The 18,950-nt window shown below is 26.7% G+C and overlaps 1 protein-coding gene across 4 annotated transcripts; it reads right to left on the bottom strand.

Moving 5' to 3' along the window:
* Positions 1-6,260: 6,260 nt before the first annotated feature.
* Positions 6,261-18,946, bottom strand: LOC112687073 (neprilysin-1-like). 4 transcript variants are annotated; one of them, XM_025559612.1, is made up of 15 exons: positions 18,781-18,946; positions 18,597-18,701; positions 16,452-16,960; positions 15,458-15,517; positions 10,109-10,270; positions 9,484-9,567; positions 9,204-9,409; positions 8,714-8,893; positions 8,424-8,635; positions 8,125-8,344; positions 7,762-7,944; positions 7,533-7,695; positions 7,330-7,449; positions 7,065-7,261; positions 6,261-6,857 (listed from the first exon to the last, which is right to left on the bottom strand). In XM_025559612.1, the coding sequence occupies exons 3-15, from the start codon at positions 16,852-16,854 to the stop codon at positions 6,585-6,587; spliced, it is 2,463 nt and encodes an 820-aa protein (XP_025415397.1). In that variant the 5' UTR covers positions 16,855-16,960; positions 18,597-18,701; positions 18,781-18,946; the 3' UTR covers positions 6,261-6,584. The 4 variants fall into 4 exon arrangements, with proteins under 4 accessions (XP_025415397.1, XP_025415398.1, XP_025415400.1 ...); XM_025559613.1 differs by having other exon boundaries at positions 18,770-18,946; XM_025559615.1 differs by lacking the exons at positions 18,597-18,701; positions 18,781-18,946 and adding an exon at positions 18,383-18,581.
* Between the last annotated feature and the right edge of the window lie 4 nt (positions 18,947-18,950).

The following is an 18,950-nucleotide window of genomic DNA, read 5'->3' on the forward strand; positions in this document are numbered from 1 at the left end:
CCGTATACGTTTGTTCTCGTCGTTAATAGCGTGCTTATCGTTTCGACGTAATTTTATTTTTATTTTTTTATTCTCGTTTTTTTTTCGTACACGTGCGCGGCTTTGTTTAGCACGACGCATTTCATCGTCACACTCGTTTGTTCGTATATGTTGAAACGAGCCACACTTACCTTACCTGTAGCGGTTACTGTATGCGTCATCGTAACGCGATCCGCGAAGCCTTTGTTTTGCCGCTTTTACTGGCGCGCAATAGACGAGCCGCCGCGCGTTCCATGTGACCAACGGTGGCGGCGGCGCGACTAACCTGAGCCGTTCGTTCGTTGATTTGCGATCCCGTAAATTCCCTCGTTCAAATTTACCCGTTGAAAGTTTTCGTCCAAGTTTTTTTCTCGTAGAAATAAGACGACCAATAATAAAAATACATGCACCGGAAAACGCAATGATTGTACAACAGACTATTTTCTGTTTCGTATGGTATAATTCCACAGTTCAAATATAAACGTATAACGAAATACCATTACCGGTTAAAAATATTTAACAACCATATGTCATATTGTTTGAAAATATTTGTACGTGACGTATCCTGCGAGGAATAGATGGTCAAAAAAAAAAAACAAATGCTACATTTCTTAAACGAATCTCCGGTGAAACTGCTAATAACTAAGATGCCCAGATTTTGAAATCTCTAAACCGGGACATCATAGTGAATGACCCTTTTTTTTCTATGTAACCTTCATATGGAAAAAAAAATAAGTATATAGTTTTGTAATTTAAATATTTATTAATTAATACAAAAATAAATTGTTATTCGATATAACCATAACCATGGTTAGAAAATCATAATGGAAGTATATATGCAGTACTCGAATTGGGGGAGATGCGTAGGTGGACGGAGCTCCTCTACTATTTTTTTTTTTTGCGTACCCCAACTATATTTTTTCACCGGAACGGGGGGACGCCACGTTCATCCTAATTGATGTCCAAAATAATTTTTATGTGAATTTCAATTTACGCCAATTGGAAAATGAATTTTACGATTTATAATATCAAAACTATTTTTATAATTAAAGTTTATGGTTAATGTAGTTAATGTTAACTATGATGGTTATGATAAGGGACAACGTCGTCATTTCTGGAAAAATATAAATAGTAATGTCTGTGAATTTGGTGTATTACACTTTATACATTGTACGGTTTGTTATTAATATTGGCGATCGACGATATCGTCATTTCGGAAAAAAATAAATCCCTTCACCATGACCTTAGACTAATCGTCTAAGGTCTTGGCCCGCACTAAAGAGTAAAAATAAATAAAAACAAAAACCAAAGATATGATTATATCATTCGATTCATGAGACGGCCTGATCGCCTACAATTACCTATGTTAATTATTATTTTATTTTTATTTTCTCTTGTAACATATAGGATGTTGATATTGCTATCAAAATATATTATATTTGGAATTTAAATATTTGTTTAGCTGAAAAGTGGTATTCAAAATATATTTAAGGTTGGTGGAGGGAGGGAAGAGGGACGAAGCCCCCCACGGGTCTGTGTCAAATAACTGCGCACGTGGAACGCAGTTTTCAAATCGTTGGACTGAGCTCCTCTACTTAATTTTTCCCAATTCGAACACTAGATATATGTAATGCAGTGGTGGATTGGTCCAGGTGGATAGTTGGAGAAATCCACCGTGGCCGCTGTCATGAGAGGCCCCTTCGTCATGATGCACTTTTGATAAAAATATATTGTATTATAATTTTATATTCAATTATGCTATAGTTACTAAATTAACAATAATAGATAATAACACACAAATACACAATCCTGGGGCACGGATTTTTTTTACATAATAATATTATTTACTTGTAATATCGTAGTTATATCTACATTTTGATAATATACCTAGTAACCTATATCAAATATAGATCTTGATCAATTAAAACTGGAACTTCAACATTTTCCAAAAGTCTACCCCGACATATCTAATCCAATAGAGAAATGAACAAAATTAATATACTCAAAAGTCCGAAACCGAAGAGATAAGTGACATGGAAATCGAATTAGAAAACAAAGAAGTTGATAGAATCTATAAAAATATGTTTCCTTGTAAGATTGATAGTGTAAATATTCGTTTTATTTACAATGTTTATTTAATCATGATCAATTATATTGTTGTGTATGATTTCAGGTAATGCAATTTACAGTAACCACGACAAGAAAAATTGCTTGCATTGTGTCTAAATTTGATGTATAATTAAAATTTACATGTATCTGCTTATACTATACTATGCAAAGCGTATGCAGTTTTTTTAACTTTATTAATTACAGAAATTATCTATGAACGTACATTTAGTAAGCTGAAACTAATTATAACTAGATTAAGATTCAATTTAAATCAAGAAAATTTGGAGTCTCTGCTTTTAATGTCAGTAAAAAAAGAGCTGTTGGATGAAATATACGTGTCGAAAGTCGTTAACTATTTAAAAGAATAATCCACCATTATGCATCCAATGTTGAATTTATAAATTTAAATTTAAATAATAAGCATTTGATATTTCATTCATTTATTTATTACCTATTATACTCGTATTATTATTATAAACTATTTATGTGAAAATAAGGAATTCACTATTTTGTGGTAATAATGTATTTGATGGATTTTTATGCTACAATTATATTTGACGTAAAAAAAATTAAATGTACGTAAAAGTTGTTAAATTTGACAATCACAAGCCCGGATTAATGGGGGGGGGGGGGGGGCATGATCCTGGGCCCACAACGAAAATCAAACAATAGTAGGCCCCTGGTGGATAGTAGGTTTTTACGTTTTTTAACTCTTTATTTAGCTTGTATAAAAAACAAATATAAAATAGTATATAGTTTTATAGTTTTGTGTTCAGAGAGTAATGTTTTAGAGGTAATTAATACCGATGATATATTTAAAGGGTTTACTTCCAAAAAAAAAAGAAAAAATTGTTTATATAAATAACATTTTTATTTTTTGTATTAAAAAAGCAAAAATTAATTTATAAATTAAAATATAATTTTTTTTTTTTGTCGCTGAAATATAGTAATGTGTGGGTCATAAATATTTCGATTATGGTTATGGGTCCTTAAAATTGTTTGGCCTCGGGCCCCAAATTTTCATAATCCGGGCTTGGCTAATCATAAGCGACATAGGCACAAATCCACTTAGTACTCTGGGGGTGCTCAAGTTCCTCCAAAATTAACTTATTAGTAATCCATGGGGGGCTTTGACACTCACACTTCTCATAAATCTCAAATACTCTGCCAAATCTTTAAAACAAATATTAAAATAAACAGAAATAAGTTCATGAAAATAAAAATTTACTTATAAAATAATAATAGGTACATAATATAATCAAGACTTTTATTATATAATAGTAGGTTGAAACAGCACAAATGCATAATGATCACTATATCATGAGTTATCTGAAAAATAAGTACCTAATAAATTGTTGTCTCAGTAATATCTAAATATAGACATAAAAGATTTTAAGTATTAAAAATGATATAATATAATATTATGAATGATTATAAGTATTATTTATTTCTAGAATATATTGGCGGTGCTAAACACCCTTTTAGGAAATTTTAGCCTATGATAAGCGAGCACAGTGAGCTGCAAATTTTTTGATCATACAAAAAAAAAATGTGGGCCCCTCAAATCTTCTCCGCCCGGGCCGAAGTACTCTCAGTCCGCCCCTGATATAATGTACAATATTATTCTATGTTGTATGAATAAATAATACAATATTAAATATTATTTTCTCTCGACTTCTATTAACCGGGACAAACTGAATGATTGACCGGGACATGTCTTTACAACAAGAACGAATGACAAGCCTACTAATATGATAGTTAACTATATAGTCGGTATACATGTATTACACGTGAAGCATAAAAATAATAACTCTTACATTTTACAGGTGTAAACTCTACGACCAATATTAATCCAATAACAAATACAATCGTGTAAAACCGATTATTGTCTTTGTGTATATTGCATGCATTTATATATATATTAATAATAGCCATTTATAAAGACCACTAGTGTAATGCGGATTGTAGGAAGCAATAAAAACCGTTTCACCACTAAAATTCACGCTCAATATCATTATTTGAACGTAGGTTGCCGACAATAAGATAAATAATTTTAATTGGTATAAAGTTTACTTCAAACGTATTTTCTTATATTTTCCATTTTACATGTCCCTCGTAGAATTTAATTCACAAAAATTTAAGAGTGGGAAATCAATCTAATTAGAAACTTAGAGTAAACCTAACGGTGATTTTCAAACCTTTTGATTATTGGGCAGTTGGAATACGTTAAGATGGTTAATTATAACGTAATACCTAATGATTTATGCACGTGGTGTTAATGTAAGGACATGAATCATCACTGCTAATTCTCTTTATGTTTGTTTGATAATCAGTTACTAATTTTATTATTTATTGATATTTATCATTGTATATTATGAAGTTATACGCAGTATGATTAATACAATAGCATTTATGAATTTGAAATAAATGGATACAACTTACTACAAACAAAAATATATAAGTTGCGACGGTTATTAAGAAAACGAAATATAAGAGTATATCTTTGTTGGTAAAAAGATTACACTTTTATTACTTATTACTAATCTATGCGAGTCAATAAGAAAGGTCAAAATCATATGTCATGAGATGATGGCTAAGATAATAACCTAGTCGTGACAACACGGTGTTCAGGTATTGTGTATCTGTAAAAATTATATAGTACGGCGTACTGCATCACATGAGTAAATTATTATTTTTGACATATTCATACATAGTGTTTTTTATTAGTACAAGACATAATCTTATTATTATTTAATAATATAATAAACAGTGCATAGTCACATATGCCGACACAGGTGAATAAGGTACTTGAGTTTGTGTGTATGTGTGTGGTGGATGTAAGTAAATAAATTAATAAAAACAAAAATTTAAACAAATATACAATATTTTAGAATTTTATGTTGGAAACAACATAAACAAATCAGAAACATTAACATGTTTAGATTAAAAGTATTATATTTAATAAAGTCATAAAAGTGCATGTAAAATAAGTAAAAAATGTATTTTATCATGAGATAAGTATTTGTTTAATAAACATAATATATCGAAACTTAAGGCTGAGATCACAAATAGTAAATTAGTTTCATTATGAATTATTAATAAAATTTATGTAAAAATAACATTTAAGTATTAATGACAAAATAAATATACTCTGACAAAGTTGGAAGAAAACAATAATTAGTATTATATATAATATATACTTATAATTATATATAAATTATTATTTTGCATGTTCAATTCAATTACAATAATATAATAAAATAATTAACTCTTCTGAAAACATTAACGTTTTTAATTAAATGTTTTAATCTACCAAATACCAACAATAATTACCAATAGCTAAGACCTGAATTTTTTATTTATGTGCCTTTGCTTTCTCATAAACATTGTAAATTACTTTAAATCTAATGTTTTGATTAAATTATATTTTCACCTTAACTTAAAAATAAGTAAACATATATTGGCACTTATAATAACCCCTGGAAATCCTTTTCCCGTGATTGTCTTTACCCTCAATTGTTTCTTCTTTTGTGGTTCTTTTATACTATTTGGTAATTAAAATGTCCTTTCTGATAACACTTTTCTTCGATTAACATTTTATTGATTACCTAATCGCTTATTAATAATAAGATTCAAGATTTTCGTTTCTTTTAAATTTAATTCATCTTACATTTTGTACTAAATAATTTTATTGTACTATAAAACAAAAGTATTTTTAATCAAACAAAAGTATTATTATCATTATCTCCGTGAATAAAAACGAAATTTGTTTATTATTTACGTTATTTCTGTTAAGTAAAATTAAAATAATAAGGTGAAACCATTTCTGAACCATAGTATTAATTTTCTTAGAGTTAAAAACGTATAAACAATTCAATTTATACTTTTACTTCTATGAGGCTACATATTATTGTATATACTAAATATTTATAAATCCATTAGACACAATGATTTCAATTTTGACACACGCACACATTTGAAGAAAAATTCTACAATGAAATTCAAAATAAGTATGTTGATATTATGTTTACAAATAACACCACAATACAAGACAAATTATGTAAGTAGTATTTATATACATGAAAAAAGATATAAATAAAATTTAAGTTGTTTTTGATTTCATTTTTATGATAATTCAATTGAATAATATAGATTAGTATTTAGTAATGATATACAGTTACATATTATGTTGTGGAGACATTGCATTTTGAGAAATAATTGGAAAAACAATAATAAATTTGAATTATTATTAAAATAAAATATCGGATTATAAAGTATAGTGATTGATAGCATGTTTATCAAATTGATAAGGTACCTATATAATGTTATAATATTCGTGTTTTATTCTTGCTCTTTTTTCTGTATTATGTGTAAATAATTTCGTGGGAATATAACAACTCTTAAGAAAAACAAAATAATTTTATACATAAAAAGTAAACGAAACCTAATAATTAATTTTACCAAACAACGCATTTATTCACGGGATTCATACGAGATCCAATCGGACATCCATATGCTTTGGCAAAGTCATCAGAATTTGACAGTGGTCCCCATACACGTGTTGGCCCAGGTGAATGTACAGACGATCTGACCTTTGTCAATGCATCTTCAGGCCGCATTGAACCGCACCAAATTTGTGCGTAATTCAAAAAAAAAAGTTGATCGTGCGTCATATCAATGCCAGGAAGTAATGGTTCTTCACCGTGCTTGGAAACCCATTTTTTATAAGCCTAGCAAAAAGTAATTTTTTTTTATTTCTCATATCACATAAGTATTTCGTAAGTTTTTATCTCCATAAAATTAAAATGTATTAGTTTTGGAGTACTTTCATAATTAAAATAATAAGTTGAATTGCCTTATTAATAAATACAATGTAATTGATAATAAATAATAATCAATAATAATAGAAATTGTTAAAATATAAATATTTAACGTACCCTAAATGATTGCTTTAATCCGCCATTATCGGCTATATTTTCACCTTGAGTCATACGTCCATTGACGTGTAAATTGACTTCTTGCATTTTATACTTTGAATATTGATCAACCATACATTGAGCTTTTTTTCTGAATGTATATATTGTTTTCGTATCCCACCACTCGATCATGTTACCATTTTTATCAAATTGTCGACCTGTTAAGTAGTTTAATAATCTTGAAGGTTAAACGATATTCCTCAGACGGATTGTGTAATTTTATTACCTTTATCGTCAAACCCATGAGTGATCTCATGACCGATTACTACACCAATACCTCCATAATTTAATGATTTAGGAAAATGTTGACTATAGAACAAAGGCTGAAGAATTCCGGCAGGAATAACTAGTAAAAAAAAAAAATAAAAATAAAATATACACAGATAAATGCTGTAAATAAAAAGCTGAAAACATTAATTTAAACATTACCAATGTGATTTTTATTTGGATTATAAAATGCATTGACAACCGCTGGCTCTGTTGACCATTTGTTTTTATCTACAGGTTTTCTTAGTCTTTCTAAATTTTGGTAAGCATCGAATTTTAGCACACTAAAGACGTTAAGAATAAATTGATCTTCGGTAACATTCAACTACAATTATATAAAACATAATTTAGTTATAAATATTAATAAAGTTTAAAAATCGTTGAAATTTACCATAGTATATTCTCTTTCTAATTCGTCAGGATCGGTCAATAGCTCAGGATAACCAATTCTTTCTTTCATAGCATCCGCCTTTTCTTTCGCCACTATTCTTGTTTGTTCATCCATCCAATGATTTTCATTAAGAAGTTCGTTAAATGCTTCACGAATTGATTGGATCATATCCATAGCAGTCACCTTATATACAAAAACGCAAAAAATAAAATATATTACATCTTATATTAATCTCACTTAATAAATAAATCTCCACGAGTTTTTTCTAAAATAAAACTCAATTTTATTTGTTTTACATTTAATTAAATAAATAATATTATTTGTTTTTTTTTTTTATTAAATATATATATTTTTTTTACTTACTTTACTTTCCAAGCTGAAGTTATCTCTAATAAACAACGCACCAACCGCCATTCCGAGACGTTTATTTGTCCAATCTACACAATCTCTCCATCTACTTCGTTCATTGAGAATTCCTAATAATATTTTTTTAAAATCTAATCTTTTATACTGAAAATCATCAATCATGTGTGGAAGTACAGTGCTTTGAACTAATCTCCAGATTATGTAATTGTGAATAGTTCTTTAAAGTTAAAAAAAAAAAAAATCAGGATCTAAATGTTAAAGTAATTCTTCCATTGAGTTTTGATTTATTAATATACCTTCTATCAGTTTTTTTTAATAAATCGCCGAGTTGTGTAAAATATGACATGGCATAACTGACTACAGGTTCCTTGTCAGACATTTTAATTTGCAAAATAGTTTTTAAATATAATTGCCAATCAAACTCAGGGACTTGTTTTTGTAAGTCATTCAGTGCAAGTTTCAAATATGTGCCCGTTGAATCATGTCGATCAGTTTCCGTTTGTGTTATCTTTATATAAATTATATGATACAAATTTACTTTACAATTATCTCAAAAGATAAAGTAATCATAACTAAATATACTTACATTTGCTATTTGAATTTCAAATTCAATAATTTTTAAAAGTTCAAACGGTGCTGTAGATTTATTAGCTCCTAATAACACAGCTACTTCCGACATATATTTGTGATACGCTTGTAATGCTTCGGCGCTACTATCTTTTAAGAAATAATCTCGGCTTGGTAATCCTAGTTGCATTTGATCCAACTAAATTTTATCAAAAAAAAAAAAAAAAAAAAATATATAATAAATAATTTAATATCCAATTATCAAAATTGTCCAAAATTTTCAAAATTTCTTAGTTTAAGCACATTAATTGCTATAATGAAGGGAAAAAAATTGTTTTCTACTGGAACATAATTTGGGTCTGAAAGGGTTAAAGAATTATCATTAATAATTCACTTAATTGTTAAGACTTAAACCCAATAGTCGAATAACTAGTTCATTAATATTATTGTATATTTGTTTGTTCTTACTGTGTAGATGCGACTACATTAATGTCTTACTTTTTTCGCACCTGAAGGATGTTAACAGAAGAGTTTTTATCATCTGGACCAACCCATGGTTCAATTATAATTCCTTCGTTAAATTCTCTTTTTAATCGACCGAGTAGAACTTCAATACCATATGTAGGTGGCTGCCAATTTTTATCAATTACTGGCCAGCCTCCAACTGATTTTAAAAGATTCCGAATAGGTATTTCTCCAATACGTCTGATTTGAGCTAATTTAATATGCCATAAATTCGTTTAAATTTAAATAAATAAGTATTGAAATATACCAAACTGATGAACTTACTAATATTCATACACGATTTATAAAATAATTTTGCTTTAATTGTTGCCGAACTATCAAGTCGATTGATTGACTCTTCTAGAAGACCTAGATAAAAAAATAAATCACAAAAAACTATAGTAAAAAATAATATTCTAAAACAAAATACAATATTTTTCAGTTTTTAAATATATAAATTAAATACTTAAAATATTCCGAGAATCAAAAGGATCAACTATTTAAGTGATAAACTATTAATTAGAGCTCATACTTGTATGTCAACGAGTATAAATACGAAATAAACATTTTTAAATGCATTAATATGATATGTTTTACACATATTTATGCATCGAAATTTCATTTGTATACAGATCAAAAAATTGGTAGGTATATTTACTAACCATAATATGATAATCACACTTATAGCTAATAAAAAAAGATTTATTAGGGTAACTAATTTTAAAAATATACTTTACCATTAAATATTTATTTGTATATAGTTATCTTAAAATTAGCAAATATTCAATACCATTGCTATTTCAACAAATGATACCACTTTTAAAATATAGGTATGAATAAGTAATTTCCCCTTTTATTTCTGGAATAAATATTCATTATATTGCTCTTTTAATGTGATTATATATTTAACCTTTTAAGATGACTTGTAATCGATCAGCAAGCACTTCAAATGTATTAATACTACTTTTATCTTCAGGAATTAAATGCCTCTTATCCCAAGTACCGCAAGCATATTGATAAAAATCTTCACATGGATCTGCAGTTGGATCCATGGCCGATAATAATGAAGCAGCTGTAAAATAATAATACTTTGATATTAATATACATAAAACCTAATATAAAATGGAATGAATATAAATATTTTAAAATGATATAAGGTAAAAATAGAGCTAATCAAACGAATATTTTCAGTCCGTTTTCGCATTGCCTATTTTTATTAATACTTATTGATATATTATTTATTAAAAGGTGATTTTTAGAAGACTTATCAACTTCTACAAATAATATTAAGCTACAACTATAATTATATATTATACAGTTATTATTTCACTTATTAAATTCTTTCTGTTTCAGATTTATCCATGTCTTCAATAGTGCACTAACATTTCGGACTAATTGTTAACTGCTGGTTCTGTCTTGAGAGTTAAGTTCAAAGTGTCGCTGATGTGAACAAACCTAAGCACCAGTGCCACAACCAAGGGGGGGAGGGTAATGGGACCATTTTGCCCCAGGCTCTTGTCTAGGAAAATTTAAGGTGGACTCTCTTAAAGTCTAGATTGATTAGAAACCCATTAAAAATTATTGATATTTTTTCTAAACTATTTTTCTTTGCGAATTATTAATAAATTAAATTAAATAAAACTAACATAAATGTATTATATAATGCTATATTTTCAATTGTTCTTAATTATAAATAATTATAACTGTCTTTTTTATTTTTTTATTTTATAAATACGCCTCAACTACCAGAGTTATTGACGTTTATTAATGAATAAATTACATTTTGTAGTTTTTACAATACATTACAATCAATAATTTACAAATAATATTTAATATGATACAATAAGTTTAAGTTTATAATTATTTGCGATATATCTGGGTGTTCAAGTGATATTTTTTGAAAAAGGTTCGTCTATTTTAGGAGTTCTAGAATCAACTATGTTTTTTCTGTGTTTGGTGCTAGTATTTTGCAGATTGTTTGAGGAACATTTGTTTATCTCTGAAATCTTTTGTCAGGAGCAATTCGGTTAACAAGTGTTTAACAGTAGATGTGGTGCTGCATGAGGTGCATATACGATGTTCTTTTTTGTTCATTAGATGTTCAAGTGTGTGACCAATTCGTAATCTGTTTAATATGGTTTGATATTTGCGTGGGAGTGACACGTCGTGCACCCATGGAAGGGTGGATGATTTAATTTCTCCCAATTTGTTGTTTTTAAGTAGTCTCCATATTTATAACTGTTATTTATTAAATTTATTGCCGGAATGACTTACTTTTATCCAAATTTACATAGAAATTCGTTATCGTAATTATCGACGCTACAACAGTCAAGTTTTTTTTTCTATGGCTGTTTTTAAATTATAAATTATAAGTAAATAAATATTTTTTAATAAATTATTAAATTTGGTAACTAATTATACATTGTTGAGAAGTTATTAATAATGTAATTAATTATGTCGATGCATTTAAATGACCTAGATTGATCGAAGTTTGGAAAACTATATTTACCAACATTTTGCAAAAACTTGGTGTGTATTTTTTTATTATACTCGTATATTATTGTGATGATTAGGTTAAGTTAGATTGAAGGGCCTCAGAATTAATTAAACTCAGACTCTATAAATCTTTAAGATGGCTCTTCTCAGTATTATACTGAGTACATGAATATATTAGAAAATATTTCTTACCAATTTATGATAAATTTATCTAATTCATTATAGTTTTTCATAAGGTACGATTAATAATTTAAATAACCATATACATGTAGATTTACAATCAGTTTTAACTTATATAGTAATATATATATATATCTTTATAAAGAAGTATTGATGTTTTTCAACTTGACCCGCTACTTAAACACTTCAGTTATACAAACTTAACGCAATACATTTGCATTGAATTTGCAAGTTAACTATACGTCAGTAGAATGAGCCAAATTCATACAAAACTCTCAGAACAAAGTTCACTCAGAAAAATTAAACGATATAGTACATAAAAATTTAAAAATAAATTTACAAGAACTTTAAATTCTTTGTTTAGAATTTGTACACTCATGATTCGCTCAAAAGTTAGATACGATTTTTCAACACTATGACTAAATAATATAGGAGTTTATACATTTTCATTTTTTCTCCGATCTCTACAGACGTAAATTATGAAATTATGAATAATTTCTTACTTTTTTTCCTAACTAAGATAATGATAGCAATAAATCAATAAATCATTCAGTTTTATATGAGATTTAGATTTTTTATGCACATAAATAAAATTTCAATTATACTACTATAAAAATATGGGTATAAGGTGAAATAATCAATTTAGTATTTAAGCTAAAACAGTTTTCAGTTAAAACTTTGAATTAAAAAAGAAAGTAATTAATTACTTTCATTCATTCAATTAATTCATTCCGTGATTTATAAAACATCCTTTATATAAAAAAATAGATAGCATTTTAAATTGTATGATAACGTAATTTAATAATTACATTAAGGTTATTTATTTTTCATCCTTTCTGTTAGATTAAATTGTCTTGCTTTTTAAATATTTTGACTTATTACCTAATCATATTTTAGTATGCTTAGATATTATAAAATTAGTTTATGTAAATTATTTTATAGTCATATTTGAATATTAGAATTGATTTAGATTTCCCAGGTAAACTTTTTCATTGATAGAAATATTAAATTTTATAAATAATTGAACTTAAAAAGAAATATATATTTTTGTAGAGCTGATTGATATTAAAAGTATACCTATTGAAATTTTACAAGATTCTTCTCCCAATGATTCAAAATTTCCAAAATTCCGAAAAATATAATTGAACCAGTTATTGAAATTTCAAATAACTCAACAGCACAAACTGAAAAATTGAATAATAAACTAAGATCATCATTTAAAAAACAACAAAATACTAAAGTTACTCGTTCTAAACGTTTCCAAGTTTCTAAAAGTATCACCAAACATAAATCCCTTATAAATATGAAGTGGAAAAAAGGTAATCTTCAAAGTTTTGATAAGTATTTAAAATTTGTTTCTGTTCAATTACCTGATAATATTTCAAGTTTGGATTCACAGTTAGAATTTTTTTCATATTTTTTTGATAAAGATCTTATGGAAAAAATTATGAAAGAAATAGAACTATATAGTGTACAAAAAAATTGCAATAAACCGGTAAACTTATCTTTAGTCGAATTGAAAAGATATTTAGGAATATTGATTTATTCATCTATTTTTCAAGTCCCTAATGTACGTGATTATTGGAGCATTGAACTTGAGTTTAAAATTTCTCATTCTATGGCAGTGAACCGCTTTGAAAAATTCGAAAGTTTTTACATTTTAATAATGACCTTAATTGCTTACCTAGGATTGATGTAAATTCCGATCGTCTTTATAAATTACGCCCTATTCTTGACCATTTAAATAAAAAATTTTCTAGTATCCCACACAGAAGAGATTTGTCCCTCGATGAACAAATGTGTTCTTCAAAAGCGCATTCATACCTAAAGCAGTATATGCCTACTAAGCTCCACAAATGGGGCTATAAACTATATGTGTTGTGTGACGATAAATGTTTTTCGTATAAATTTGAGGTATATAGTGGACAGGAGAACGAAGAAAAATTTCGAGATATTACAGAGCCAGATATAGGCACTAGTGCCAATGTTGTCGTACGTCTTACACGTGAAGTTTCTCAACATAAAAACCATTGATTATATTTCGATAATTATTATTCAAGTGTTCAATTGTTAGATTTTTTATACCAAAAAGGTATATTTGCTGTCGGTACTATTAGGCGTAATAGATCACCTAATTGTAAAATTCCTGATGAAAAAACCTTGAAGAAGGAAAAAAGAGGAACATCAGTAGAATACATTTCTTCTTATAAATCTAGTCCAATTTCAGTAGTTATTTGGAAGGATAATAAATATGTAACCTATTATGGAGAAACTCCAAAGTCAAATATAAAAAGGTTTGACCGCAAAGAAAAAAACATGTTGATGTTGAATGTCCCTTCATAATCTCAGAATATAATCTTTTTATGGGAGGAGTAGATTTAATGAACAGTTTAATCGGAAGATATAAAATTAAACTAAGATCACGTTAGTGGTACATTAGATTATTTTATTACTTAATCGATATGACTGTAGTCAACTCGTGGCTTTTATACAAACGAGTTTGCGAAGAAAATGACAATCCTATAGAATATACATTAGCAAAGTGGAGAAGAGAATTGGCTTACTGTTTGTGTAATTCTGGAGTTCAAAAATTAACTAAAGGAAGACGATCAAATTCATTTGATTTTAAAATGGCTAACACTAGACCTCAATCATAAAGACCACCAAAAGATGTGAGACTGGATATGCATGGACATTGGCCAACTAGAGGAACAAAAAGAGGTCGCTGCAAGTATCCCAGATTTAAAGATTTTACCCAAAATCAGTGTAGTAAATGCAATAATAAATACTGGTGCAATAATAAAAATAACAACTGTTTCCAGACGTTCCATGGTGCTAAAAATACTTAGGTTAGGTTAACGTAGGTTAATGTAGGTATTGTTTTTGCATTTTTAGAACTTGAGAAAGAGATCTATATATATATTAGTTGTTTATTATAATAAGGATTTTAATAAAATATATATGATTATAATTTATAGGTTTTGGTCTTTTTGATGCATACTGTTGCATATTTGCAACATGCAAAAAATTAAAATTATTGTTGCGAATATACGTTTTTGATTGTTTTAATTATTTTTATTGAATTCTACGGGTATAAATTAGTTTTGATTATTTATTTCAACAATATCTAAAAAATCATGCATTAAAGGGTTAAATCATTAATTGAGTAACACAACAACTATTTAATATTACAAATTGTAAATAACATTCACCTTCTAAATTTTTCACAACACCCTAAGTTAATTGGAAGAATACTAATTGGTATAATTATTAATTTATTTTATCCACACAATATAGTTTTTATCAAATGTTTTACTAAACCTTTTAAGTCTTATTGATATATATAATTAAGAGTTAAAAATAATGTTTTAGTAGGAAACAATTATTTTACTAATTTATTTATCCCAAAGTATTAAAAAAATTATTTTATTCAACTATTTCAATTCAAAAGTTCAAAACAGATGTACCAATTATGTTGTAATTAGAAATAAAAAATGCTTTAAATAAAACATTATTTTTATTACGATTTATTTATTTATTTTACTCAACAGTTTATTATACCCAAGTGTAGATTTGTAATTACCTGTTTTGACGCATTCTTCTTTCATACATATATTGGGATCATTGTTCAAGAACCAGTTATCTAAAATAATTGAAAATTAATTAAGATAATTTATTAATATTATTAAAATAATAATTATTGTGAGATGCCATTGTTCTTATTTATTTTTGATTGTTAATATAAATTGTGCCAAGGTTATTAAATAACCGGTCGCATTTATGTCGTATAAAAATGTTCAATTACATTAACTCGTGTATTAGTCATATATTTATATTATGAAAGATTTTAACTAATAACATTTACTTATTACACTTGATCATAAATCTATTGACACAAGTTTTTTTCAATTAATGGTCAACATTGTGTGTTATAATTTGATTTAATATGGTTAGGTATGTAACCTTATTAGCTATTAGTAGATTTGGTTTCGGTATTCTGTAGTAGCCTAGACATTTTTGACACTAGAATTGCAAGGTTTTTTAGATGTCATTAATAAAAATATACTAGAAGTTTAAATCAGGGGACCAAGTAATATTTTTTAACGTTGAGTTATTGTTGAAGGTTATTTTATTTAATTGATTTGAAATTGTTCGAATACAGTACAAAAACTTACATTATTTCCGGTCATTAGAAACACATTTTTCTAGTTTTACGCAATACACAGTTTATATAATTCAGGGGCGTATAATTTTATTAATATATACACTTTAAATCATATCCATTTCTAAGCCAATTATCATTGCATTTCAAACAATTATAAAGCTCTTTTTAAAATTAACTTGGTTGTAGATACCTATTAAAATTTCAATTATAAATAGTTCAAATGACTAGAACCGGGATTTTCCTAAAATTAAATAACTAATTATTTTCTAAACACTACTTAGCACTGAAATTTAGAAATTTAAATAAAATATTGTTGAATAAATTATCATATATAACTTTACTTTTGTGTTTGATATTTATTATAATTGTATTTCTTTATCAAATGATAAATTAATATACATTTTATACTAACTTTTACATGTTTGTTGTTTTGCTCCAAATATGCAATCTATTTTTACGAAAAAATATACCAACGATGCGAGCAGGGTGAAAAATATTGTAAGGCATACGAAAAGTACTAGTTTTTCGGTAGTAGTCTCAGGAACCAATAGACGATAACATGTAAAACTAGTCTTGTGCCTAGGTACTTCTATAGGACTAACATCGCCGGCACGAAACTTATTCTTGGATGACCGTTCGTCAGCTACAGTAATATGAACATCAGGTAAAAGGGTTTTTTGATACCGTCTTTCGAAATATCCATTCTTCGTAGTTTTGTTTTCTTTGTTGTTTCCAGCCTCTAGATCATCACTACACGATCTGAGGGGAAATCCTTCTTTGCAGGAGGGTGTAGTTGGAGAATTATTTGGTATCATTATTTTTCCAATTTAAATAAATCGGGTTTTGTAACTTATCCAATTATGTATTTGTGAAAATATGATTAAAATATTAATTGTTTTCATGGTGCTATTGATTCGTTTTCTGAAAAAAGCGATTCATTAAAATAATAACTAAATACCATTTTGAATGAAGATATTAAGTTATAAATGAAAATTTTGTAAAAATCCATTAAAAAATGGAGTTCATTGAATAAACTAAAAAAAAAATATTTTTATTTTGTTTTAATATTTATTCAAATAAATTTGAGAGAAATATTTGCTCCTTTTCAAATGTTTTCTGGTAAGATGACTTATTATTGAAAATAGATTAAGTAATATTAATTATAAATGTAAGCCAGAATAGACGTAACCGTACAATTTTATCCTGTTATAAGTAAATAATTATTCATTCAATATTATACTATGAAATATAAAACGTCAAAATTTTAATCCTATTAAAGTTAATTATACAGTAGAGTGGTTCTTAATTCATATAAATAAAAAATTAAAACCTTATGGCTTACTAAAAAATAAAAATAAAATACTGTTACGGTTAGAAAAGTTGATTTTTTTGTCAATATATTTTTTAAATATAGTTTTGAAAATGTATTCATATAAATATGTTTTATAGTAAATTAATGTTAAAATAATGTAAACATTTCAAATTTATATCAAATTTGTATTTGATTAACCGTTTTTAAATTATTTTTATTTCGTCATTTATACAATCTTACATATTCTAATATTTCATTATGTTCAGTAAAATGATGTAATAATTAATTATTATTTTAATTTTATATATAATATTGTAAATGATAAACGCTTATTTTGTTAATATAAACAATTTTTCGATTTTATCTAACCTTAATATTTTTTAAATATTTATAAATATACATATAATTTTTTAATCCCTATATTTAGGACAGTGAACAAAATTAAATTAAAATAATTATTAAATAATTTTAAAATACAAGTTTTTACATTATTTCACTATAAATTACCCTAAAAAATCCTATTATATAAACTGGATTTTAAATAAAATAATGAATATTATAAATAACTTAAAAACTTAGTTTAAAATCAAATCAAACTACAAGTAAATTAAAATCAGTATATCATAGTTAAAACATTACCTTTAGATATATAAATTGAGTGTAATTGGAAGAAAGCATTAACAGGAGAAAATAAAAATAATAATTAAATTGAATTAAAAATTTTAATCCCATGAATAATATTGACATGATGGTGACATGAATTTCAATGTACCATAATGTATAAGATTTTAATGAATATGGTATTTATGCATAAATGACATAATATGTCAATCATATTATGATTAATTTCTTAAAAAATTATAAAATTGTACAATGCTATGTATTGATCTATTCAGTAGATTATTTATAATAAAATATTGAGTCACATCATATAATATAATGAACACGATTAGACAGCGGTACTTAGCTAATGCAATTTAAATTTGATACAAATACATATAAAAAAATGAAAATTTTGAAACTTACTTTACCGATATGAACTATTCAAGATGGGAATACACAATATCTTACATAAGTGATGAATTAAATAATTAAAGTTGTTTTAATAAATCTATTTAATCATTTAATTAAATCTATAAAATATTCTAGGTAACCGGTACGAGCTCAGATCAACACTAGTGTTCATTTTAGAACATGGACCGATTTATATACGAGTGAACTTGATGGAAAAATACAATACTATACCTAAGTACATTATCATTCGACAACCTTCGACTACTTTCGCCACGGGCACGCGCTTCCTTTTTCGCGCTGATTCTCTCTCACGGGTGCCAATCAATGATTCCTTTCCTGAAAATTACATAATTTGTAATTCATCTACAACTTATGAAAACTTGACGCTATTTTATTAGAATTACATTTGTATTACTTTTTTTACTTAGTATGGATACATGAAAACAGTCTTTATGTATTTATCTCACAAGTATCATAATTATCACAAAAAAAAGACAACCAAGTAAGTTGAAATTGAAATTATGGGCGTTTTACGAACATTTGAAACAGGTAATATGTATAAAATTAAAGCAGGATGCTGCACTG

The sequence above is a fragment of the Sipha flava genome, unplaced genomic scaffold (genome assembly GCF_003268045.1).
Source record: "Sipha flava isolate LNK unplaced genomic scaffold, YSA_version1 32_pilon_pilon, whole genome shotgun sequence".
NCBI classification, from domain to species: Eukaryota; Metazoa; Arthropoda; class Insecta; order Hemiptera; family Aphididae; genus Sipha; species Sipha flava.

What these genes read in the sequence shown, in the direction of transcription:
- LOC112687073 (XM_025559612.1), bottom strand. Translation starts at nt 16,854, where the DNA reads ATGATACCAAATAATTCTCCAACTACACCCTCCTGCAAAGAAGGATTT. An exon ending in ACTTCAGCTTGGAAAGTAAA is followed by an intron (nt 7,945 to 8,124) that starts GTAAGTAAAAAA and finishes TTTGTATATAAG; the next exon opens with GTGACTGCTATGGATATGAT. An exon ending in TCATGGGTTTGACGATAAAG is followed by an intron (nt 7,262 to 7,329) that starts GTAATAAAATTA and finishes ACTACTTAACAG; the next exon opens with GTCGACAATTTGATAAAAAT.